At 33.7% G+C, this 26,300-nt stretch overlaps 1 protein-coding gene across 4 annotated transcripts in view; it reads right to left on the reverse strand.

Moving 5' to 3' along the window:
* nenya (RING finger protein nenya) overlaps positions 1 to 23,111 on the reverse strand; it is an 80,994-nt gene extending 57,883 nt beyond the window's left edge. The window contains exons 1-3 of one of the 4 annotated variants that reach the window (XM_081754488.1): positions 22,788 to 23,111; positions 18,082 to 18,214; positions 7,884 to 7,948 (exon numbers count right to left, since the gene is read on the reverse strand). In XM_081754488.1, coding sequence (XP_081610614.1) covers positions 7,884 to 7,948; positions 18,082 to 18,196 — 180 coding nt within the window. In that variant the 5' untranslated portion in view covers positions 18,197 to 18,214; positions 22,788 to 23,111. Of the gene's footprint in view, positions 1 to 7,883; positions 7,949 to 18,081; positions 18,215 to 22,615; positions 22,748 to 22,787 lie in introns of those variants that run through there. The other 3 variants (XM_081754481.1, XM_081754487.1, XM_081754484.1) reach the window with 3 other exon arrangements.
* Positions 23,112 to 26,300: the final 3,189 nt, after the last annotated feature.

The raw sequence follows: 26,300 nt of genomic DNA on the forward strand, positions 1-26,300 counted from the left end.
AGGCAAGTAATTTATTCCGAGTTAATAAATTTTTAAGCAAATTCAGAAACTGTGTTTGTATTTTTCGAGACACGAAACGAGACATTTCACAAAATGTTTCGTATTGTATCGTGTCTCGCTTCAAAGAGTCGAGTCCCGTCTCGTTGGAACACTAAGAGAGTCTTACGCATTCTCTTTCCAAGAAAGTGAAACTTGAAAAGCACATTCAGTCAATTGTTATCATAGAATATACTATGGGCATAGCCACTGATGTGTAGAAGATGACACAGGCGGAATTTGTTCTTATGGAGCCCTTGGCGAGTTGGAGCCGTGGGGCTCTATTATTTGGATTGGAAACATTGGTTCAAAAATATTTTACATTTAGCATACATATATACACACACACATATATATATATATACATATATACACACACACACACGTACATGTGTGTTACATATACTTTAATTAATGTGTGGACCTGCGGACAAGGTATAGTTCGCCCGCCCAAAAAACCGCCTCTGGGGATTGGGTTCGAAGCGCACTCCTGAAACATAGAATTATGCTAATCGTAATCTTCTGAGATAGACTACCCCCCGAGGAATAAGTAAATAAATAAATAAATAAATAAAAATAGTTTCGTAATGTTTATCTTCCGTATACGAGTAATTGAAAAATTTTAGTGTCTCAACAATGAGAGCTGTATACAGGTGATCCTGCGTTCCTGGCGGAACTTCCCTAGTTCCGGCCAAAACTTTCACACTATACCCTCTTTCGGCTCTCTCTCCCACGGTAGTTTTAAAAATTTTTATCTATTATCTACTCCCTTGGAGTAACTGTTGCTCTGTATTTTCACGGGCTTGCAACCGTCAGAATGAATATCCTGGCTGCTTTCCCAGCTACCTATTCAGCATGCAATAGATACATGCAATAACAATCAAATCCCACACAAACTACTCTACCCATCAAATATTTTAACATGGAAAGTTCTTTTACGCAAGTATTTCGCTTGTTTAAAATGGAATAGACCTAAATACAACTTGTTCTTCTGGAAATTCGATAGCGACGTCGCTCACATCAAAAAATGAAAGAATTAGTGCTCTGACAATCTGGTAGAAATACAACATGCCATATATACACATTACTGTGATTACATTGCTATTTATTCAATGATTATTTTGCTTAGAGCTTTCTTACTCTCCAGGGTACTCTTCAAGGGTATATAATTACTCTTCACTTATGTCGCGAAAAAATATTCAGCTTGCAAATCTATTTCGAGAACTTCTCATTCCCTAATACATGTTTATTCTCTGAATTTGTACGTACAGCCGACAAACTTACATAGAATCTCAACAGAGTTCAAATGTGAGGTGTCTGCTGGGAAGCACAGGTCAGTTGTATGGGAGGGGCTTTCAGAGTGCAATTCTAGGAACACTGTGGGCTTTTAGAGTGTAATTCTAGGAACGCTGTAGGGGGCCATCTCGCTCCACCTGAGACAAAAAAAAAAAAAAAATCTGGAGGCACACAACTAGTTCACACTGGCTATAAAACAGGCGCAACAAAGTTCTGACTGAAATATGTTTATTTGTTTGTTGTTTTTTTTTTATTTTTATTTTTATTTTTTTTTTACTATTCCATTTTCCGAAACAATAACATTTACCGATGACCTGTTAGCCCCTCCACCACAGCCACCATGAAAACAAATTCAATCGGAATTTGTCCAGCTCGTTTGATCACGAATAATTATCGTTTGATCCCTACGCATACTGATGTATTACACACAATTTGGCTAGAGCTTGTTAGCCCTTGATAATCGACATGTATCATTCCATAGATATTTCAATCGTAAATAGGTAAGCAAAGTTTGCTTAGTTTCTGGTAGCAAGTATGGAAAATAGTTTACTGTTTATTTAAAAATGGAGGCCTCCAACAATGAAACTAACAACAATATGAGAAATCGACATGTACCATTCTCTAGATATCTGAATCGTAAATATGTCAAGTTTGGTCAGCATCTGGTAAAAAGTATGGAAAATAAAGTGAATCGTTTATTTAACAATGGTAGTCTCCAACAACGTAACTAAAACAATATGTGAAATCGACATGAACCATAGGACAGATATTTCAATCTTACATAGGTACGCAAAGTTTGGTCAGTTTCTGGTAGAAAGTATGACAATAAAGTTTATTGTTTATTTAACAATGGTGGCCTCTAACAATGAAACTGACAACAACAAGTGAAATCGACAAGTACCATTTCATAGATATCTAAATCGTAAAGGAGTGTGCTAAGTTTGGTTAATCTGTGGTAAAAAAGTATGGCAGGTAAAGTTGATTGTTTATTTAACAATGGAGAAATTCAACAATTATTTATTGAACAATGGTGGCTTAAAACGATAAAACTAACAAGAATATGTGAAATCGACAAGTACAATTCCTTAGTTATCTCAGTGGTAATCCGATTGGTGTGCCAAGTTTGGTCAGTTTCTGGTACAAAATATAGCAAATAAAGTTGATTCTTTATTTAACAATGGTGGCCTCCAACAATGAAACTAAGAACAATATGTGAAATCAACACGTATTATTTCCTACATATTTCAATCTTAAATGGGTGTGCAAAGTTTGGTTAGTCTGTGGTAGAAAGTATGGCAGATAAAGTTGATCGTTTATTTCACAATTTAGAAATCCAACGCTTGTGTATTTAACAATGGTAGTCTTCAACAATGAAACTAACAACAATATGAGAAATCGCTACATATCTTTCCCTAGATATTTCAATCTTAAATGAATGTGTAAGGTTTGGTCAGTTTCTGCTAGAAAGTATGGCAGATAAAGTTGATTCTTTATTTAATAATGGTGGCCTCTAACAATGAAATTAACAACAATAAGTGAAATCGACACGTACCGTTCCATAGATGTCTCAATTGTAAATGAGTGCACCAAATTTGGTTAGTTGTAGTAGCAAGAGTGTAAGATAAAGTTAATTGTTTAGGTAACAATTTAGAAATTCAACGATTGTTTATTTAACAATGGTGGCCTTAAACAATGAAAGAACAACAATATGTGAAATCGACACATACCATTCCATAGATATCTCAATCGTTCATGAGTGTGCAAAGTTTGCTTAGTTTGTGGTAGAAAGTATGGCAGATAAAGTTGATTGTTTATTTAACCATGGAGAAATCCAACGATTGTTTATTTAATATTGGTGGCCTCGAACAATGAAACTAAAAACAATATGTGAAATTGACTTGTACCATTAAGTAGATATCTCTGTGCAAATCCGATGGGTGTGCCAAATTTGGTCAGTTTGTTTTAGAAAGTATGGCAGATAAAGTTGACTGTTTATTTAAGAATAGTGGCCTTCAACAATGGAAGTAACAACAATATGTGAAATCGGCACGAACCATTCCATTGATATCTCAATCGTAAATGAGTGCGCCACGTTTGGTTAGTTTGTGGTAGAAAATATGGCAGACAAAAGTTGACTGTATACTTAACACTGGAGAAATCCAACGATTCTGTATTTAACAATGGTGGTCATCAATAATGAAACTAACAACAACATGTGAAATCGACACATAGCATTCCGTAGATATTTCAACTTTCAAGGGGTATGCAAAATTTGGTCAGTTTCTGGTAGAAAGTATGGCAGATATAGTTGATTGTTTATTTGAAAATGGTGGTCTCTAACAATAAAACTAACAACAATAAATGAAATCGACACGTACCATTCCATAGATATCTCAATCGTAAATAAGTATGCTACGTTTGGTTAGTTTGTAGTATAAAGTATGGCAGATAAAGTTGATTGTTTATTTAATAATGGAGAAATCCAACGATTGTTTTAAAATGGTGGCCTCGAACAGTGAAACTAACAACATGTGAAATCGATTGGTACCATTCAGTAGATATCTGTGGTAATCCGATGGGTGTGCCAAGTTTGATCAGTTGATCCCTAAATATTTCAACTTTAAATGGGTGTGCAAAGTTTGGTCAGTTTCTGGTAGAACGTATGGCCATTAATGTTGATTGTTTGTTTAACAATGGTGGCCTTTAACAATGAAACAAACAACAATATGTGAAATCGACCCATACCATTCCATAGATATCTTAATCTTAAATGATTCTGCAAATTTTGGTTAGTTTGTGGTAGAAAGTGTGGCAGAAAAACTTGATTGTTTATTTAACAATGGTGGCATCTAACAATGAAAGAACAACAATATGTAAAATCGACACGTACCATTCCCTAGATATTTCAATCTTAAATGCGTGTGCAAAGTTTGGTCAGTTTCTGGTAGAAAGTGTGGCAGATAAAGTTGATTGTTTTTTTTAACAATGGTGGCCTCTAAGAATGAAAGTAACAACAATAAGTGAAATCGGCACGTACCGTTCCATCGACATCTCAATCGTAAATGATTGTGCAAGTTTGGTCAGTTTGTGGTAGAAAATATGGCAGATAAAGTTGATTGTTTGTTTAATAATGAAGAAATCCAACGATTATGTATTTAACAATGGTGTCTTACAACAGTGAAACTAACAACAATATGTGAAATCGACACATAGCATTCCGTAGATATTTCAACTTTAAATGGGTGTGCAAAGTTTGGTCAGTTTTTGGTAGAACGTATGGCCATTAATGTTGATTGTTTGTTTAACAATGGTGGCCTCTAACAATGAAACAAACAACGATATGTGAAATCGACCCATACCATTCCATAGATATCTTAATCTTAAATGATTCTGCAAATTTTGGTTAGTTTGTGGTAGAAAGTGTGGCAGAAAAACTTGATTGTTTATTTAACAATGGTGGCATCTAACAATGAAAGAACAACAATATGTAAAATCGACACGTACCATTCCCTAGATATTTCAATCTTAAATGCGTGTGCAAAGTTTGGTCAGTTTGTGGTAGAAAGTATGGCAGATAAAGTTGATTGTTTATTTAATAATGGAGAAATCCAACGATTGTTTAACAATGGTGGCCTCGAAGAATGAAGCTAACAACAATATGAGAAATTGATTGGTACCATTCAGTATATATCCCTGTGGTAATCAGATGGGTGCGACAAGTTTGGTCAGTTTGTGTTAGAAAGTATGGCAGATGAAGATGATCGTTTATTTAACAATGTAGAAATCCAACGAATGTCTATTTAACAATGATGGTCTTGAACGATGAAACTAACAACAATATGAGAAATCGACACATATCTTTCCCTAGATATTTCAATCTTAAATGAGTGCGCAAGGTTTTGTCAGTTTCTGGTAGAAAGTATGGCAGATAAAGTTGATTCTTTATTTAACAATGATGTCCTCTAACAATGAAACTACCAACAATAAGTGAAATAGACACGTGCGGTTCCATAGATGTCTCAATTGTAAATGAGTATGCCAAGTTTGGTTAGTTTGTAGTATAAAGTATGGCAGATAAAATTAATTGTTTATTTAACAATGGAAAAATCCAGCAATTGTTTGTTTAACAATGGTTTCCTCGAACAATGAAACTAACTACAATATGTGAAATCGACAGGTACCATTCGCTAGATGTATCTGTGCTAATCGGATGGGTGTGCCAAGTTTGGTCAGTTTGTTTTAGAAAGTGTGGCACATAAAGTTGATTGTTTATTTAACAATGGTGGTCTTCAACAATGAAACTAACAACAATATGTGAAATCGACACGTACCATTCCCTAGATATTTCAATCTTAAATAAGTGTGTAAAGTTTGGTCAGTTTCTGGTAGAAAGTACGGCAGATAAAGTTGATTGTTTACTTAACAATGGTGGCCTCTAACAATGAAACTAATAACAATAAGTGAAATCGACACGTACCATTCCCTAGATTTTGTAACGTCCATTAACCAGATTATATCCGTTTTTGTTTAATTTTTGAATTGTTCATTTTATTTTTGATTGTTTTAATTTTATTAGTTGCATATGTTAACATTGGTGACGGTGGCGCCATCTACCGTTTTAGACACAAACTATTTGGACGTAATGAATAACCTTAAAATTCCCTGACCTTTGTAGGTCGGTGGGAACTCTGTACTGTGTTCTAAAATTCCTTTCAAATGGTTTATTCCTTTTACCCTAATGGTGAGACTGGTAACCTCGGAGTCATTTTTATATATTAAGAAAAAAATATATAAATTGCTCTCTTCTGTCGTTAAATTTCCGGAAACGTTGTACGTTGTAGCATACGCTAATTTGTTTTAAATAATGAGTTCTTATTCCTAACATGTTTCTAATTTTAAGGGATTTTGCGACATGGCCATCTCCCATCCTTTCTCTCTCCCCACCTTCTCTCCTCCTTTCTAGGGTAAATAACAAAGAATGCTTAATTATAGATATTAATGAAAGAGGAAACAACCGCCTTTTTAAGCACACCAATCCTCTGTAGATGTGAATTATATAACATACAAAGAGTGAAAAAGTGACTAACTGAACCGTGACTCGAACCCGGGATCTCCGGCATACCATGCCGATGCGCTGACCACTACGTCAATCACTTTTTTCACTCTTTGTACGTTATAGAATTCACATCTACAAAGAATAAGGTGTGCTAAAAAATCGGTTGTTTCCTCTTTTATTAATATCTATATGAAATCATAACCGTCATAAGTGCTTCATATAGACACAGGGATTGTTGAAGCACAGCAGGGGTCTGTGGTACAACCCACGTGGTCCAAGAGGAGAACAGCGCCTTCGAGAGTGACTGGCTGTTCTGGGAAGGGGACTGTGTGGCGTAGTGGTTAACGCATCCGCACGCTATACTGGAGGTCCCGGGTTGGAGTCCCGGTCCAGTGAGTAACTTTTTCACTCTTTATACGTTATTTATCTTTAATTACTTTAAGTGAAAAGACGAAATACCAAATTCCATGTCTAACCTTGAGGGATTTCAAGATTTAGCTATTTTATTTTACGAATTGCAACTCCCATCCTTTTTCTGTTTCTTTGTAGGGAAAATGTGAAAAAACGCTTAAACACGTCTTTAATTATAAATGAAAAATCTAAATACCAAAATACATGTCTCTAACCTTAAAGGATTTCGAGATACGGCCGTCTTGTTATTACAATCGTAAGCCCCACTCTTTTTTCTTCCCTTCTAGAAGAAATAAATAAAATCGGTGAAGCACTTGTCTAATTATTTTAAATGGGAAGACCATATACCAAATTTCATGTTTCTACTCTTCAAAGATACGAACATTTTACTATAATAATTGCCCCACCTCGTCAAATTTCCAAAAATCTTTATTTTAGTGATACTTTGTCACAAATCCTATGCACTGTCCAAATTTCAAGTTTCTAGCTTAAGCGTTTTGGCCTGGGCGTTGATCAATCAGTCACTCACTTAGTCAGGACGACGACTTAGAGAAACTACATGTAGGATGTAATATTAATTTCATCAGAACGTTTCACTATCCATTGTGTTCTTAAGCCTAGACCCAAGGTACGACTGAAACTCAACCAAACAAACAAGCAACCTCGTTGATACGACTGATGAGAAAGAAAGCATTACCTTACTGTAAATAAATTCGATAGCATATTACACGAAACTGAATTACAGCTGTTTAAACGTTGAAAAATTTACAGTTAAGGTTACAGAAGGAAAAAAAGAAATAGTACAACTGAAGAAAACCCGAAATAAATCAAATCAAATTCCTTTCTGCCCTTGAAGTGAGAAACATAAAAGACTATCAAATAATTGGATACACGAAAATTTACAAAATATAACAAATTCATGTTCACAATAAACAAACTTAGTTAATTAATCATGTTAGGAAGGTCAAAAAGAATGCTGTTAAAATCTAATCTACTCTAGTGCAGAAATCGATATTACAATATTCTTAAGAATAATTGTATTATTAAGAATTTGTCACTTATTTTAAAATAATCAAATCAATACCTGAGAAGTAAGCTGAGTCGTAGAATAACCTTTTGTGTTGCATACTTTACATTCTTCTCTAACACCTGTAAAATAAACACAGTGAAAATAGAGGAAATGCTTAGTATATTTTAATGTTACGTTAAATATACTTCTGTACTACAACTCAAATGTATAACTCGTTTCTAAATTTATATATATATATATATATATATATAAAAGACACTAGATTTCTGAAAATTTCAACGATTCAATAAGTGCGAGAAAGGAAACTATATAATATTACTATAAGAACAAGAAAAACTTCTTAAAAAACCTGAAATAAACTTCGGTAATACTCCAAAATATACAAAAATACTCTTTCAGGCAGAGAAGAAATTGTAAATGCCAGATTAAGAGTTTTGTCCAACATTAACGATTCTAGTAAGTCAATTGAGTTGAGTTTGAGTTTAACGTCCCTTTCAGCAGCGAGGCTATATGAGAAGGGACTTAACTAATTAACGTGAAATCCGAACCATATGAGCTCAAGCCGGGAATTGGACCCGGGTCTCCCACGCCATCGGCGCGCACGCTAACCGCTTAGACACGGAGCTCTTTAGTAAGTCACGTGTAATATTATATATATTTATATAAACAAATGTATCAAATTATATAATCATTGTATTTTTCTAGCTTTTTTCTATGTACAAATAAATGATTTCTTTCCTAATGAAGCAATATTGGCAAACGAGGAGAGAAATATGGTTAAAGATCTATATCGAAATAAATCTAACTATTGTAAAATAAATGACCAAGCCCATACAATCTTCATAAAACATCTAGAGGTCAGCTTTTGGAGTAAAATATAAATGCACAATTCTTGGATTACGATCAGGATATCTTTGGTTCTATTTATAAACTAGCAGCGTTCACCCCGCTTCGCTGCGGTCACCCCGGAACGCAATAAACTTTGTTACTTAGATAATTTTTACTTTTTCGCTTTCAAGTGATATGATAAAAACCATAGAAGATTGCAGTAAATGTTAACATTATATCGCCTGTCATTTATGTTAACCCGCCCCGCTTCGCTGCGGTCACCCCCGAACGCAATAAACTTTGTTACTTAGATAATTTTTACTTTTTCGCTTTCAAGTGATATGATAAAAACCATTATAACGCCTGTCATTTATGTTAACCCGCCGAGTGACACGGTCATGCGGGTTGCATATACATACGTTTATTTTTATACCTATGATGAACTAACAAAGGATTTGTACGTAATGGACACCTGAATGGTCAATTATCTCAAGACACTGGTAATTGAAAATTAAAGTGATATGATAAAAACCATCTAGGGTCCAAATCCTAATAACCCCCCAAAAATAAAAGAAATTGGTTCAGCCGTATTAGCGTGATGAGCGGACAAAGGATTTGTACGTTCTCTTTTATATATATAGATTTTATCTGAAATCACTCAATAGCATGCATATCAAATATTAATAATGTTTGTAGTTACTTAAGCATCCGTTTTGTTAATCTTTACCGTTAACATTTCAGCGACCAGTTTCTTGTTTTCTTTAGGACGACCAATTTAAGGAATTTTACTTTGCTTAAGGAATAACATTTCTGCACTGCAGAATAGATTACTATCAAACCTAGGATCCATTTAAGAGTAACAAGCGTCGGAGCCTTAAGTCTGATGGAGCCCAGTCCTCAACTAGTAGTAATTCATCATAGACACACAAACTTATTACAATCATTTATTTATACATATTTCTGGGCATCACCGGAATGTATGGCCTAAGCCCATCACGTATAAGGGATGACGTCTCTCGGCGAGCACATTATAGGGGAAGGGGGAAGAGTAAATGATTAAGGAGGAGGGAAGCGACCTGGAACCTGTATTTTAGATACCATCCCGGCATTTGCCTGGAGTGAATAAAAAAAAAAGAAAAACCTCGCACTGGATGACTAGCCTAAGAAGATTTTTTACACGTTTTCGACTGAGAGCCCCACCGGGAATCAAACCCGGAACCTCTGGAACCGAAGACGAAAGTGTTAGGGACTACGTTAGGCAGGGTCACTACAAACATATGTATAAAATTTAACTATATTCTAGTTTGTATATTAGGTCGCATTTGAAAATAGGAACAGGAGGGAAAGCCGGATGTAATTACTGAAATAATAATATAAATCTTACATAATCTAACTTCAATGAAGAGTAGACAAGTCACTTGGCTTATTGTCTCTACTGAGAATAACGTCTCTTCCTTCTTGCTTCAAATTATGTAAACTTAAAAATCGTTCTAATGAACACAGTTGCTGGCATTCCATTTAAAGATTACCGATTTCATGAGTAAATGTATTTTCGAGAAAAAATAAATCTGCAACCACTAATTACAACATGTTAAACCAAATACAATAAACAAAATAGGAACACTTGGATTCAGTTCGGAAGGAAATATACTGAAGTATTTGAATATGCTTGCCCCATCAATAGACTGAATTGCCACTTTCCTGCTTTCAGTGTTGCAACCATTGAAATAATTTGAGAAAAATCCAGTACGCTAGTTCTATCGTGTTCTAACGACAGAATGGTTAAAGCATCAATTTATCTTCCATTAGTATCGTTCTTAGTGGATTTTTGATCAGTTACAATTTTGATAGTGTTTATTTAGCTCACAAACGAAACAGAAAAGATACAGGCGAAAAACAATAAACATATTTGAAACAACTGATTGCAAATCACTGTTATATATTTGCCTATATATATCGGGTGTTCTAAAAATGGCGCCCACGGACCACAGAGCATTATTCTACAGGTCAAAATAAAGCAATATATATAATTGTATACCTTTCTGATGGTCGTCTAAAAACATGACTTGCACTATGTGGCAACGTCGCATTGCAGATAAATTACCATACAGTTAAAAATCTTCCATCAAATAGTTACATCGATTCTTTCCAGATGGCAGTTAAAGCCGATAACGTTGATACTAGCACCATCTACTAGCGTTAGTACAAAATAAGTACACTTCACTTGCGAACAGAACAAATATAAAAGTTAACCCAAATAGTTTCTTCAAAAATACCTATATTCTAGTTAAGTCAGAGTAGTTTTATTGTTTTGTAATGAATCGAAAATAAACAATTGTTTAAAAGCAGGATGACTCAGATCAGAAGACTTGCTAAATTCAAATAATAAATTTTGCTTCAATGCTTAGATGTGATGTTTTCATAATCCCTCACCGAAATCTAGTGAGATCTCAAAATATAGGTCTATAGATAAATTTTAGTATTCTTTCTAAAAAATTATATGATATAGATATTTGAAATAAATAAATTAATGATACAATTAAATCGTAAGAGGAAAAAATAAAATGTAGAACACAGTGGAATTTGAACCAGGTAAAATGATCTCTCAAATTCATAAAGTAAGTATTAAGGAAACGTGCCTTAGCACGCTCGGCTAGCACGTCAACTTTGAAATCAGCTGTCACAGTATATCCTATATAATCCATACGACTATCTTCCGTTCTTTTGTGCATTACTGGTTTTGGTAAACATAATAATATTTTGTTCTCAGTCAGCAAAGATTAACTAATATTTTCGAAAGATAATTTAAACATATTTTATGTAGTAACAAAATATTTGACATTCCAAACTTTGAAGTGGTGGAATGTTGGTTGGTGTAGTTGAAACACTTTAAAATTTAGAAAAATAAATGAATATAATGTTGTTATTCAGATAACATTACGTTAACTTGTTTCGAAAATATAAATTACGAGCTCATGCAATAACAACAGGTAACATTTATTGTGGCGTACATTTTGTGGACGAATAACGTGAATCTATATTCTTGAGTGTTATGAAACCAACACTAAATTTTCAACTTGTATTTATTTATTTACAATTTTAAGAGTAACAGGAGAGTATCATTCTTGATCACTACTTAATTAGTGTGGTGTGCAGTTTTACGAGCTGTCGTCTACTTTATTATATTGTTTTATTTCATTTCCCTTTCTTAAAATAATACCTAAACATTCTAGAGTATTATTATCGTGGTGCATGTCCAAATAATCGTACAGATCAATGATATGCCTGCAAACTGATACTCCTTAAAGAAGATTATTGATGCGAAAAAGTGCACCAACTATACAATAATTGTATATAAGGTGTTTCAAAACAATACCGACAACGTTCTGGAGGTGATTCCTGACACCAAGATAAGACAAACAATATAGACCATCTTGGGTGCAGAAATCCGTTATTTCGGAGTTATTAGTTACCAAAAACACTTTAAAGGTTCATAGCTCCAATACTACAGGACGTACCGCAGTTGGGTGAAGACTTCACTTAGGAACTAGCATGTGAAGTCCATGTTTCAGAATCCTACGGTACTTCCGAAACAATTTTTGTAGAGGTAGTAGATGGGTACTTCAAATTATATGCCTGTAGCCGAACTCCCTGTATAAAAATTGTTACGCGAGTACCTTATGATTCTGAAACATGTATTTTTGGATAGCGCACATATTAGTTCTTAAGTGAAGTCTTTACCCGACTACGGTAGGTCCCATAGTATTGAGCTATGGGTCTTTAAAGTTAATTTTTTTTTCATGTTTTCGGCAGCCTATAACTCCGAAATGACGGATTTCTGCATTGAGGTTGTCTATACTTTTCGTTTTATTTTGGTGTAAGGAATCACCTCCCTAACGTTGTCGGTGTTATTTTGAAACACCCTGTACATTCCCCTTCACGACTGGACGAAACTTGCGGGGTTGGTCCCGTAGGGAACTGGCGCGAAGTGACGGTGGGTATAAGTATAAACAAAGATGCTTTGAAAACTACAGTTGCTGCTCATATTATAAATTAAAAGCACTAACCTCTCTACTAAAGCCGGAAATACTCGTATTATAAATCTACTACCATTTCCAGTTTCAATATTAATTGAGAAAATATAAAATGCCATATAAACAAACTCTACCACGGGATTTACACGTAATACTGTTACTTGCTTTTATTCGTAGTCTGTTACATTATAGTCTTTTGTAGTTTGTCTTAGGTGAGTGTAATTACTCAGGAATTGTATATCGGGAGAGATACAAACTCAATATGAGGGTATTTTATATTAAAATTCATAAAATTGCTCCTAAAATTAGGCTAAATTTACAAAAAAGTCGAAATTGCGGGGAGAAGCGGACCCCAGGACTTGCCCCCTGCGTACGTCCCTGCCTATAAGACTTAACTACAATTTGGAAATTTTGATACAACGGCAAGAAGAATCGTATGAATCGTATCCTGACTATATTAATCCAGCTAAATGCTGTCGAGCATGATATTTGTTATTTTATAAGTACAATCTGCAGTTTTTTTTTTTTTTTTTTTTTTTTTTTTTTTTTTTTTTTTTTTTGCACGGCCTTAGTGAGAAGGTAATTTACTTTTTTCTTTAATGCTTGCTACTATAATATCATCTTTTACTATACTCAGTATAAACCCTGTTACCTTAACAGAATTAATATCTTATTCACCGACGTGTGTAAATGAATATGTATTGAAGCTATGATCATTCAATTCTTTTATGGAGTCTACAGTTATTTTCATTTCTCATTTTATCATCCCACTCCCAATTCCAAAGTTCCATTTGTCATATAATTGGTGAGTGATATCCCTTGGTTCAATCGCAGCTCGCGCCAAGTGAATTTTGTTCTGATCAAATACTCTGTACATGGGTTCTCCCGTTCCATTCCGCTTTCTTAATTTACATCGTTCCCTATTACTGTCGTCACCGCCTCTCTGCCTCGGGACATCATCCTGGAATACTAAACTGAAAAACTGATAAGTGTACACACATAATGTTTTATTCTTCTGTATGTTGGAAGGACAACAAGCAATCTCATTCTAATGGTTTATTATAGATGGAAAAGTTCCTGAATATTGTAAAATAAAATATAATTTTGAAATCAGTTTAAATGAATGAAAAATTATATTAGTGAACGAAACAGGAGCACCGACTCTGAAGGTTTTCCGGTGCTTGAGCACCGCTAAGAATTTTTGTGGGGTTCTCAGCACCCCACAAAACAGACAAAAATAGTAAAAAATTCCTAAATGGGGCACTCAGTACACAATGGATTCAAATAAACTTTTGGATATTTTGGTGATATTTTACACTTAAGATTTTTCCATGAAGCTCTTTTCAGTGCTTGAAAGGTTAATGTCCAGGTATTGTATATAGGTCTTATATTGTAGAAACCAGAGCTCATTCTTCTATGTATACAAACTTTGTCATTTTTTTCTCACAGCTTTGGTAATTCAACTTGAATCCCTTGTGTTCTGAACACCCCAAATGATAGTAGGAACCGGCATTTTCAAACGGTAGATAAAAGGGATAAAATTTGGGCTGAGATTTAGGCACGGAAGAAAATATCCGGAATTGTGATACTGATGGCAGGCCGGCACGAGGAGGGTCGAGCCGTGCCACCGCCCAGGGCGGCAAAGTAAAAGAAAAGGAATACTCTTAAAATATAATGCTTCGTACACAGAGAAGGAGTGGAAGTCTGATGAAGACAACGTTATTGTGTTGAAACTGCTGCGTGATAGTGTTTTTAGATATTATCACATAGCCTTGCTCAGTGTGTTATTGTGTATTAGTACAATTTGGAAACAAGGCCTGATAGAACAGAATAGTGCTCTGTGGTCCGTGGGCGCCATTTTTAGAACAACCGATATATATATTCTGCAGTCCTTTCTTGTTCTTTAAGCTGAGATTTCCATACCTAGTTAGAGAAGTTAGTGATTTTATCTTTTAAATTTGCATCTTCCACGTCCTCCTTGCAAAATAAAACACATTATTAAACATCATTTTCATAACGTACTTCTTCCTCTAACTTAGGACTAAAATGGTAAATGGAACAGGTATCTATATGCGGCGATTCTTCGATTGATTTCGTCAAGAAGTGTATCGATAAATACAGTAAAATTCCCAACTATTTTCCACAGTAAATGAAGCTCATCTTGCTGATGCATCACTGTCGTACGTTACATTTTCTGTAAATATTTGGAGCACATTTTCTTCAACTTTATAAAATTTGTTCTTTAATGAAGATACAAAAGTTTCTAAATTTTTTAACAAATCAACTGCTGTTGAATCTCGATAAGTCTTTGATGGTTTAAAATCAAAGCCTTACAACATTCACCATGGCTTGACCATCTGGTATCACTGACTGATTTTGAAACTAATAATCGATGAAAAATTTTAAGAACGTGATTAAAAAACTTGCAGGCAACATTATACAGTATGCATACCTACTAAATTAAAAGTATGAGCGAAACAACACTTTTTCTTCAATATATGCTTGCCAACCATTCTACCACACAGTCGCATTTGCAGTATTTTATACAGGTAAAGTGTTGGTAATCATGATCCCCGCACGAGCTGAAATATTGAATATTAAGTTTCAATAGGAATACAAAAGCACCGAATGCAAGCTGAGTTTCTTTTCAATATTATCTTACGTTGTTTCATGTACAGTTTAAATACACCGATTCTCGTTCCTGAGCTTCAACCCAGTAAACAGAAGGGAACACAAGTGAAAGAAAAGGAGAATGTGTTCTTTTAAAAGTAAAGAAGCGAATTTAGAGTGAGTAATAAGACACTTTTGATGATAATTTCTTCTACATTGTAGGAATGTGACTTGTGATGTGCTTGTTCAAGCAACACAAAATTCCATAAAGAAGTTCAACTGAGAAAGCGACAAGCCGGTAGCTGAAACGTCGACGTGAAGATTTATTTATTTCCTTTATTTCAATATTCTTATAAGGTAGGCCTATGTTGATGGTAAATGTATGCTATAAAACATGCAGTAAGCAGGGTGAAAAAAAATCATGATTTTTTTAAAAAAAATCATTTTTGTTCATTTTTTTGATTTAAATCGATTTTTTTGATTTAAATCAAATCTTTCTCCTCGTATAATGCAAGTCACGAACTGAAGAAAAAGCATTAGGAATTAGTATTAAATGCTAATTATGCCATTTAAGTTAAAGTATTGGGGTTGAATTTTGAATTTTCCCAAATCGTTAACCTATATCAATCCCAAACAATGTTTCTTAACCCTTTTAAATTATGGCTTTTTTAAAGTTAAATTATAGACTTTCAGTCGAGCAGCTACAGCACCATCCCTATTTATCCTAGGATCATGGTACATACATCACTCTCTTTAGAATAGAACAGCTTTTGAAACTGTAACAATCACATTTCTTTATCATGTCCCTGAAACGGGAAATTTTGAGAGTAATCGGCATTTTTTTACTCTTTTCTTTTTAAATTTTGATCCCCTCTGGATTCCCATGTGTTACTGCACGGATCTCATAATCAACTGGGAAATACTAAGGGGTGTACTAAATGTGTGTACAAAATTTCAAGCTTCTACCTTGAGTATAAGGGTGAGGATACTATTTAACAATGAGCTACGAACATTTCCACAATGACCCGGATGTAATATAAAAATTTCCTCAGACATCCCTATTTATCCTAGGATCATGATTTGTACATTTTTCTCTTCAGAATAAAACAAATTTTCAAACGGTACCCTTCAAATGTCTCCATCATGTATCTGGGGCGGGTAAATCACTAAGAAAGGAATTTTCTGTTAAAAATATCTTCTTTTTTTTAAAAAAAGAATTACCTCTGTAGACCCCTGTTTTAAGGCAGTGATCTGAAACAAATCTGAAAAATATTGAGGGGTACACTGAGTAAATGTGCAAAATTTCAATCTTGTAGGTGCAGAAGTAAGCCCGCGAAAAATAATATTCCCCAAATACCCCAGATTCGCGTATAAAACAGGATCTCAGATAACAGTTTCCTGAGACATCCCTATTTATCCTAGGAGCATAGTACGTACGTCATTTTCTTCAGAATAGAACAGCCTTTCAAACGGTACCATTCATATGTTTCCATCTGAGGCGGGAAAATCACGAAAAAAGCTATTTTTGTTGAAAATATCCTTTTTTTTTAAAAAAAAAAACAAAAAAAAAACATTTTTGCCCCTCTGGACCCCGCTGTTTCCACGCAGTGATCTGCAAACATCTGAAAATTATAAAGGGGTGCACTGAACGAGTGTGCAAAATTTCAGTCTTCTGAATGCAAAATGTAACCCGCCAAAATAATAATACCCATGACAAAAAAAATATCTTTTTAAATTTATGACGTCATAACACACTATGCCTCAACGCAGAAAGGCGTGAAAGCATATGTAACGTGTTCTAAAATGCCTCCAGTCTTGAAGAAAACGAAGTAAAAAGCCTTATTGGTACTTTTGTAATTGAACAATGAAGATTCTACCCTATCACCTAAAAATAGGTGATATAATTTAAAAGGTAAGCATTAAGGAAAAAGTACAGCAACGTTTATCAAAAAGACACTTTTTTTTTCACAAAAGTTACTGATATTTGGCAGGGGCCTATTTTTAAAAACTCAGAACTAGCTTGCGGCATGAAATACATAAATTTCGCCTAAAGTTATAAAAAAAAAAACAAAAATGGAGAGGGGATAGGAGTCCTCTAAATACGCCCTATCTGGGAGCAAACAAACAGACACGCACAGAAAAGACTTTTCGTCTTAAATGTCGATGGTGATTTCCCCGTTGGAATAGTTAACGATTTTAAAATCCAAACCCAATGTTACGAAAAGAGGAAAGCAAGATTGCTCCGTTACCTGTTCAAAATGGGATTTTCCCTAATCATCCTCTGCATGACACTTGTTTTCATACTATACTGTACATTTCAGTCTCATTGTATTATGATTATTAACTCCCATAATCGAAATAACATAACAGAAACGGGATTTTTACTTATTTTCACTTTAAATTAGTTTATTTTGGAATTCGATTTAAATCAACGATTTTTATCAAAAATATCAAGTGATTTAAATCTTGATTTAAATCAGACTGATTTAAATCAATCCACCCTGGCAGTAAGTGAATATAAATATGTATAATAAGCCTAGCTCTACAACCTGGAAACTAAATAACTAATGTGATTATAAATTTAAGAAATAAAGCATGAGCATTCACATTTATATAAATATATTTTCTATATTATTTTATCATAAGATCTCTCAGCTTAACATTTATTTACTGTCTTCGTTATTTATTTACAAATATATAAACTTCTATAAGAAGTTCAAAAGTTCTGGAATTAAATTATAAATTAGAAACAAAATAGTTTATGATAATCGCTTTCTTACCTTCAGTCATACAAACACAACAATATATGTGACCACAGCTTGTTAGTTCAAATTTTCTATTCTTTATGTCGCCAGGCTGCAGAAAGCACATATTGCAATGAATCCAATCCATCATTGCTCATTTTTCTTATATCTGCAAGGAAAGGTTTCACAATATAATTTAAGATGTAAAGTGATATAGCTATAGTATACAACTCATTCAGTGCATATTAAATAGTAAGTACAAAATATTTTTAAAGGCCTCTTCTTATATATATTTTTAAAAGGCAGTAAAACTACTAGAAACATATTACCTTGTATTACGATTTTGTGTTATAATTAACTCATGACTATCTCTCTATTAGTCGGACAGAGGCTATAAAAGTAAATTGGAAACAACAGTGAGAAATAGCAAATGTGCATGACAGAAATGTTTTGCTGAACCGTTAATTTTTGTAAACCTCTTAATGCATTTCATAGTATAATAGTTTCCAAATATTACATATTTGAAATATATTTAACTTTATAGCGAAGACCAGTGCTCTTATAAGACTTATTGTGTTATCGGCCACAGATGATGGCCCCAAATACAAAATTTACGGAGAAATGAAAGGAATGATTTTTTTTTTTAATGCAATGAAATCTTTTGTATGTTGTAGACAAAATACAAGTTTTACGTCTCACATGTTATGCCGGCTAGGCTAAAGGAGACGGTGATGATAAGAAATGAAAGAAATGGTGGAATAAGGAAAGTTGGAGAAAACGGGACAACCCGGAGAAAACCAACGAACACGGTGTTTGTCAACCACAAAGTCCACTTCGCGCGAGCTGGAATCGAACCAGTGACCCCACAGGTGAATGATCTACCACCGAGTCATCGCAGTCCCCCTTTTTTATGATATATATGTGTGTGTTCACAAAAAGAGCATGAATATATATTATGAGGACAATATTTGAATAGGGGTTAACTGCTGTATCGCCGGACCAATTTTAGAACATTTACCGCGTGAATTGGAGAATTTATTTTGGTTCATGAGGAAGAGTTACGAGTGAAAGTCAGGTGAAGAAAATAGTTGAAGTTAAGAAAATACCTGTTGTAGTTGTTTTTGATGTACTAAGCGGCACTATATATGGAGGCCGAAGGGACTATTTGGCGGAGAGGTACACTCGTTATAATTTATGGGAAAGGCAGTGTGGAAATGGTGCGTAAATAATAAGATTGTCACATATCGTGTTTGAGTCTTATTGAATTATACAAAAATAAGGATTGCCAGTTATTGGAACTGGGTGAAAGGCGAACAGTTTGTCGTAAGTGTAGAAACGAACTGAAACTACAGAAAAGAAGGGAAAGTTCTAACCAAATCTAACCTTATTAGTACATTTTGGTACTTTTTTGGATGTCATTAAGTATCTCCCCCAAAAGCTGTGCAACACGTAAGCCATGCATTCTATGACACATAAAGTGTTTTCCACTAGCCTCGTTTATGCTTATACCCACCGCGCTCACACACCTGCTCCCTGCGGACGCACCCTCTCGCTATCGCTCGGACCCCCTGCTGCGCTCCTACACTGATTCGGTTAGATAGCATTCGTGCTTTTTAGTGACCATCTAGCATGACCTGGTTCGTGTTTTATGCACTGGCTTTTATGCCATACGTCCACACTGTATTTCGAACAATAATCACTACCAAGTGAACCAGGGTCACAACCTAGTATTTTGGGAGAGAAACTAAACAATATTCTCTTCTTTCTTCGATTTTCATGTCCAGCGATACACAGCAGTAATGCCTCGAATAGTATCAAGATGAAAAAAATGAGATGTTTTTGTAACGCCAGGAATAACATATCGTAAATTAAAAACCAAATGTTATCCTTTTTACTCTGCTATACAGTGTAACGTAATACTGATTTTGAATATAGTGCATGATCCTTCACAAATAAAAATTAACAGGCGTAAATCAATAGTAGCGGCATCGTAGTTAATTTACGATTTAGGCTAAAGTGTTAAAGAAAATTAAACATTTGAATAAATACAGTTAAACTTTTGGTCCTACCTCATTTTAGGGGAGTACAAATTTGTAATATCTACGGAATAAATATGTTAATTTCACAATAGAATTATATAAATAATCAAAACATATCACGAACTTATCTCTCACACGTGCAATAAAGTAGGAACACGAAGTGAAAACTGTGCCCCTTACCATGTTGTACTCCATAATGAAGATATGATGAAGTGCTATGGTGCCTTCCATTTCAATTCAGGCAGAGCATGTACCGCCATCATCTCAAATATTGTTGAAACTTTTTTTTATAGCAACTAGACATGTTTTTAAGAGACCCATATTTTTTTGTTTTGTCGAAAAGAATTTTCCCGCAAAATAATGGGCTATCAAAGACGGGAAGTATAATTTATGAATTGTAGAAGACATGGAAAATTGTCAACTTCGGAGTCCCACCATTCAGCTATGGAGACAGGTAGTTATAATTCTTGTTATGGTATGTAGATAGGGATATAAATAAACTATATTTTATTATAGTTTGGTTTGCGCATACCTATCTTTTTGTACATAACTTAACAAATGAACGTCAGTTTATCTGAAAAGTCGAAGTTTGCGAATGTTTTTCGAGCACTTCCGGTTCGAATTTTAAAATTCTTTTTTCACGGTTGGTAAAACCCAGTTACCCGTTGTCAGAAAAAAACTTTTGTAACGCTTCTGTGTGCAACCGTTTCGTTGTAAAATTTTCAAAAATCGATATTTTCTCGAAAACACCATATTTTAAAATTCTGAAATTTTGTCCGATGGTTGAACTTAACATGAATAAAAAACATACCAAATATCATTCTCGACCAATGCTTCATGAATTAACTACACCCTTTTGAAGTTAGCAGTTTCATTAACTTTGATGTTACAGTTGGCAACACCGGAAACAATAAGAGTGAGACGATTTGATAATGTTTGTGGTTCACATTCATTAAATGAAGAATAAATGGTTTTCCTGACTTCTTTTTATTATTTTGATCAAAAATGCTCTCTGAAATAGTAAAATGAGCCTCCCCTACTCCTCCATTTTCTTTAACCTAAGTAATCTTGACATGGAAATTACGATTATGAAACATACAAATTTTATGTTTACTTGAAACGACCATCCAATAAATTCAGATGATCTGTAAAAAGCCTGAACTATTATCTCAGTGATGATTTGGAATGTTCCAGACAAAGACTTAATTAAGTGCGATGTCATTACAGTGATCGAAAATGGACAAAAAGTAAAAAATCGAAACGTTTTCTTACACGTTCCATCAAAGAAATTTACGGACTTTTTAAACAGAACAATCCCAGCATAAGAATGGGTCACTCAAAATTTTATAGTATTCGACTAGCTGTCAGACTGCAATCTGCGAGTGAAATGTGTGTATGTATTTTGCAAATTTTAAGTTAGCTGCTACTGTGTTGCAACAAATCAAAGGTGCAGCCTGTATTGAAGCTGTCATGAGTGACCTGTTTTCTTTAGTAGTATGATCCGTAGAAAATGACAGCTGTCTTCTTCAAGAATGTGGTAAATGTCCTGGAGGAATAAGTGTGGAGTCTTTAATTATTGATCCTGATGAAAATAGTGTTACGTATGCCATACGGGAAAACAATGATCTCGTTAAAAAAAAAAAAAAATGTGCCACTTTCTGTTCTCGTATCGTATGATTGCATTAAGAAAATCCAAGAGAATTAATTGCTACCGAAAAGCATCGTATAAAATTTCAAGATACAAAGTTTATTTTACTTCATGTGAAATTCATTGAAAACTGGACTGTTATTCTGCAAAGTGAAATTCAGAGTTATCACCGAACAAACGAGCAAATTTATGGCAGTTATTATTATCAACAACGGATATAGTATACATGAAGCTGCATCAGTTCCCGAAGGAGCAGGACGCTCATACTTTTAGGGATTATTCATTGAGTATGTACGAACTTACAAAGGGGTAACAAAGCGACTTAGTATGAGCGTCCTGCTCCTTTGGGAACTGACGCAGCTTCATGTATACTATATCCCACTGTAGGTTTTGGTAATAGTATACATGAGAACCCCCTAATCTGCGTTTCTTCTGTGTTCTATTACCACTTCTACATGAAATACCATAAATTTTCTACGTAGTGCAATAGTAAGAAGTATCCATGTGCACAAGACATGCGATATGCGTTAAATTCCCCCCCCCCATACACAAATAGTCATAGATAAAGTACAAGGGCACTACACATGCAGATATAAAGTACAGGTACGTTCTTTCTTATTTTCGTATCAGTCGATAAGTAAATAAAAGTCGCTTTGTTACCCCCTTTGTAAGTTCGTACATACTCAATGAATAATCCCTAAAAGTAACACACTGTACTTATATTCTGAGCCTCTTAAGTCAACCTGCACCCATTAATACAACTCCCTACACTTTCTAATAACAGCGCATTTCCTACTATGGAAAATTCATATTTCCTGAATAAAAGTATACTTCCCATAAAATGGGATAACACGCAATTTTTAGGAATAAAGCAAATACATACCTTCAAATAAAAAAAGATAAAGTGCCATCACAACATGTACAGTAGGTAATTGGTGACATTGTTTATTAACAATTAAATTTTACTATTAATACAAATTGGATGTAATATGACACTGTGCGCATTTAATCTTATTTAAGAAATATGTCTTTGCTTAATCCATAACTTGACATACCTATTATTTACGTTTTTCTTCTGCAATTTGCACGACCAACACATCGTCCATCTCAAAGGTTACCGCTCCACCACCATTGCCAGGTCAGGAAGGCAAAATATCTGTAGATGTAGTGTAAAATATCTGTAATAATCCGAATTTTTTTAAAAAAAAAGAAAGAAAGAAAAGAAAAGAAAAAAGTTGAGCCTGGTCTCTGATCGAAAACAGAGCAGGGTTAAGCCCCCCCAACCATGGGCGTCTCTGGCGGGGGGGACGCGTCCCCCAATATTTCGAAATATGAAATAGTTAATATTTTATTTTATTTTAATTTATTTACTAACAACAGAATAACAATAAATAATAATCATTTCCTTTTATGTCCCCCCCCCCCGCAAATTTTACATGCCAGAGACGCCAATGCCCCCAACTAAATCATAAAAATAGAGTAGAAAGTTGTAATATGTTGGTTCAAGGTTCAAGAAATTTTTCTTTCTTCTCTTCGGAAGTTTGGTTCCAGAAAAAAATAAACATATGCTGCTCTTTTTTTTTCCATTTAACATTTTCCATTTTCTTTTTCCACCAAAATTCAAGAAGTTCTTTGTTTGTTTTTTATTTCTTTCTCACTTAGTTCCTTTCCATTTACAGTAAAGCCTAGCCTCTCCTTTTCCATGTAATCGTTCCATTTCCATGTTTCCCTTATTTTTAGGGATTCTTCACATGTTTAAAATAAGTGTTCTAGTGTGTCATCTTCTTTGAAACATAGTTAACGTTTTTCGTTCACTTCTTTAAATTTTTTCGATCTTACCCCTGTTTCAAGGCTCCCTGACCTGGCTTTGAAAAGAAAAAAGCTCCATAAATCATTGTCCATATAATTTATTTTTTCATAACGCTTTTTATGTGTATATTCCTTTCAAACTGCTCTTCTTGACAACTTCTCCATACCACTTTTCCTGTGCTTTTGCTTTAATTGTTTTTTCGGTGATTCTTTTCCAATTTTTATAATTCTCTTCTCTGTGCCAGCGGATAGTTTGATCATATTTTCCTTCTAATTTCCTAACTCTCCTAAACCATGTTGTCTTCTCCCCTTTTCTCATGTGTTTAGTGACTTCATGAACATTTTTTACTAATCTTGTTTCTTCCATAAATTTTAATCTTCCAAGATATTTTATTTTACTCATAACTTCTCTTTTTCCAAAATCACTCCATCCCATCTCTCCTGTTATTGTTACATTTGCACTTAATTTATTTGCTCCTAGGGCAAACCTTCCTATTTGATTTTGTGCTTGTTGTAAAATATTCCTGGTTTTTTCCGTTAAAGTTATTACTTCATTTGCATATGTTAGCGCCGGGACTGCTACTTGTTTCCAAAGTATACTTGACACCTCATATCTGTTGTATGACCACATTACTTTATTTTTTATAATTGCTCTATATTTTTGTAGTTTATTTTTCAGTTTTTTCTCGTGCTCAAGTAAGCATTGTTCTCCTTTTCAAGTGTAATTCCTAAAAATTCTATTTTTTCAGTCCTGTTTATTACTACGTTTCCTCCTTGTATATTTTGATCCTCTATGACTCCATTAAAAACCATGAACTTGCTTTTTTCTTCATTTATTTTTAAAGCAATTTCTTCTCCTTTTCTAACTACTGTTTCTAGCATTTCCTTAATGTCTTATACAGTATATTATTACTCATCAATGCTACATCGTCCGCAAATAGAGTGCCAGGGATTTTCCTTACTTTTTCTTTTCCTTGCAATCTTAATTCTAACCCTCTGTTTGTTTTGATCAATACTTCTTCCACTTCATGTATGTATATCAGGAATAGAACTGGTGATAGAGGACATCCTTGTTTCAAACCTTTGTTACTGTCTATCCATTTTGATTTTATGTTTCCCATTTCATATCTGTATTTGTTATCCTTATATAGTTCCTTAAGGATATAATAAATTTCTTTGAGACTCCTAAGTTTCCCATTACTTCCCATAATATATTTCTCTTGACTATATCATACGCCTTTTCAATATCAATAAATGCTACTATGAAATCTTTTCTTTCTCTGCATATTTCTATGAGTTGTGTTATAATGTGGATGTTATCTGTTGTTCTTCTATCTGTTCTGAATCCATTTTGTAACTCTTAATATTTTGTTTTTCTCTATCCAGTTTATTAATCTGTCTCTTAGAATAACTTATATACGCAGCTGATAATAGTTATTGGTCTATAATGTTTTATGTCATGTTTATTCTTCCCTTTTTCCTTTATATATTAACTTAATCTTCGTTTGCTTCCAACTTGGAGGAATGGTTCTTGATTCAAGTATATTACTCATAACATTCTTTAATCTTTCCAAAGATTTATTAACATCTCATTTGACACCTCATCTGTTCCTGTTGCTTTCCCTCTTCTTAGCTTTTTCTAATCTTTATTTCAATATATTCAATATTATATGTTAATTCCTGACTTTCTTCTTCAACACTCTTATTACTTATTTTTGCTAATTTATTTGTTTCATTTATTCGTTCTTCATAATTTTGCTTCATCGCCCAATTTGTTAAGTACGTCTTAATTTCCGTCCTGCCTTTCAGCATTTCTACCTTTTCATTTCTAGGAATGTTTTTCTTTCTGCTTCATTTTGTTTTTATCTAACATATCTCCAAAATCTTTTTCCTGCTTCTCTCCTTAATTTCTTCTGCTATTTCTTCATTAAAACTTTTATTTCTTTCATTTTAGCTATATGTGCATCTTTCTTCCTATTTATATATTCGTTCCATGCTTGAATTACTTCTTTCCCGGTTTCTCCTTTCCTGAATTTCTTTAGTTTTAATCTATGGGTTCGGCTTTTTTCTTTTCTTATAATAATAATAATAATAATAATAATAATAATAATAATAATAATAATAATAATAATAATAATAATAATAATAATAATAATAATAATAATAATATTTATAATAATAATAATAATTTTATTGTCCTTGAACCAATTATGGCAATAGACAACATCAAAATTACAATATGTTAACTTTCACATTTAATTTGCGTAAAGTATTCATCTAATGAATAAAACGGTCTTTCTATAGCCAATTGTATAATTTATGTTTAAACACATTCATGGGACTTGAAGATAATTCACTTGGTAACCCATTATACAATTTTATGCCTAGTACATCATAGTTGTTCTTCGACTTATTGAGTCTCTTATATGGTACATCTATGAGTTTATTGTACCTTGTATTGTACCTTGTATTATAATATATATATATATATATATAGTATATATATATATATATATATATATATATATATATATATATATATATATATATATATATATATATAATTTATCACAGTTAATATTCTCAAATTTCTAAATAAAGGTTTACAATGCACTGTTTGATGTGAATTTGTCATAATTCTAATTAATTTTTTCTGTATTAATAGGATATCATTGATACGTGAAGCATTTCCCCAAAAGAGTATACCGTATAAGACAATACTTTGAAAGAATGCAAAATATGCAGTTCTTACGTAACCA

The sequence above is a fragment of the Thermobia domestica genome, chromosome 1, assembly GCF_964235325.1.
Source record: "Thermobia domestica chromosome 1, izTheDome1.hap1.1, whole genome shotgun sequence".
NCBI lineage: Eukaryota > Metazoa > Arthropoda > Insecta > Zygentoma > Lepismatidae > Thermobia > Thermobia domestica.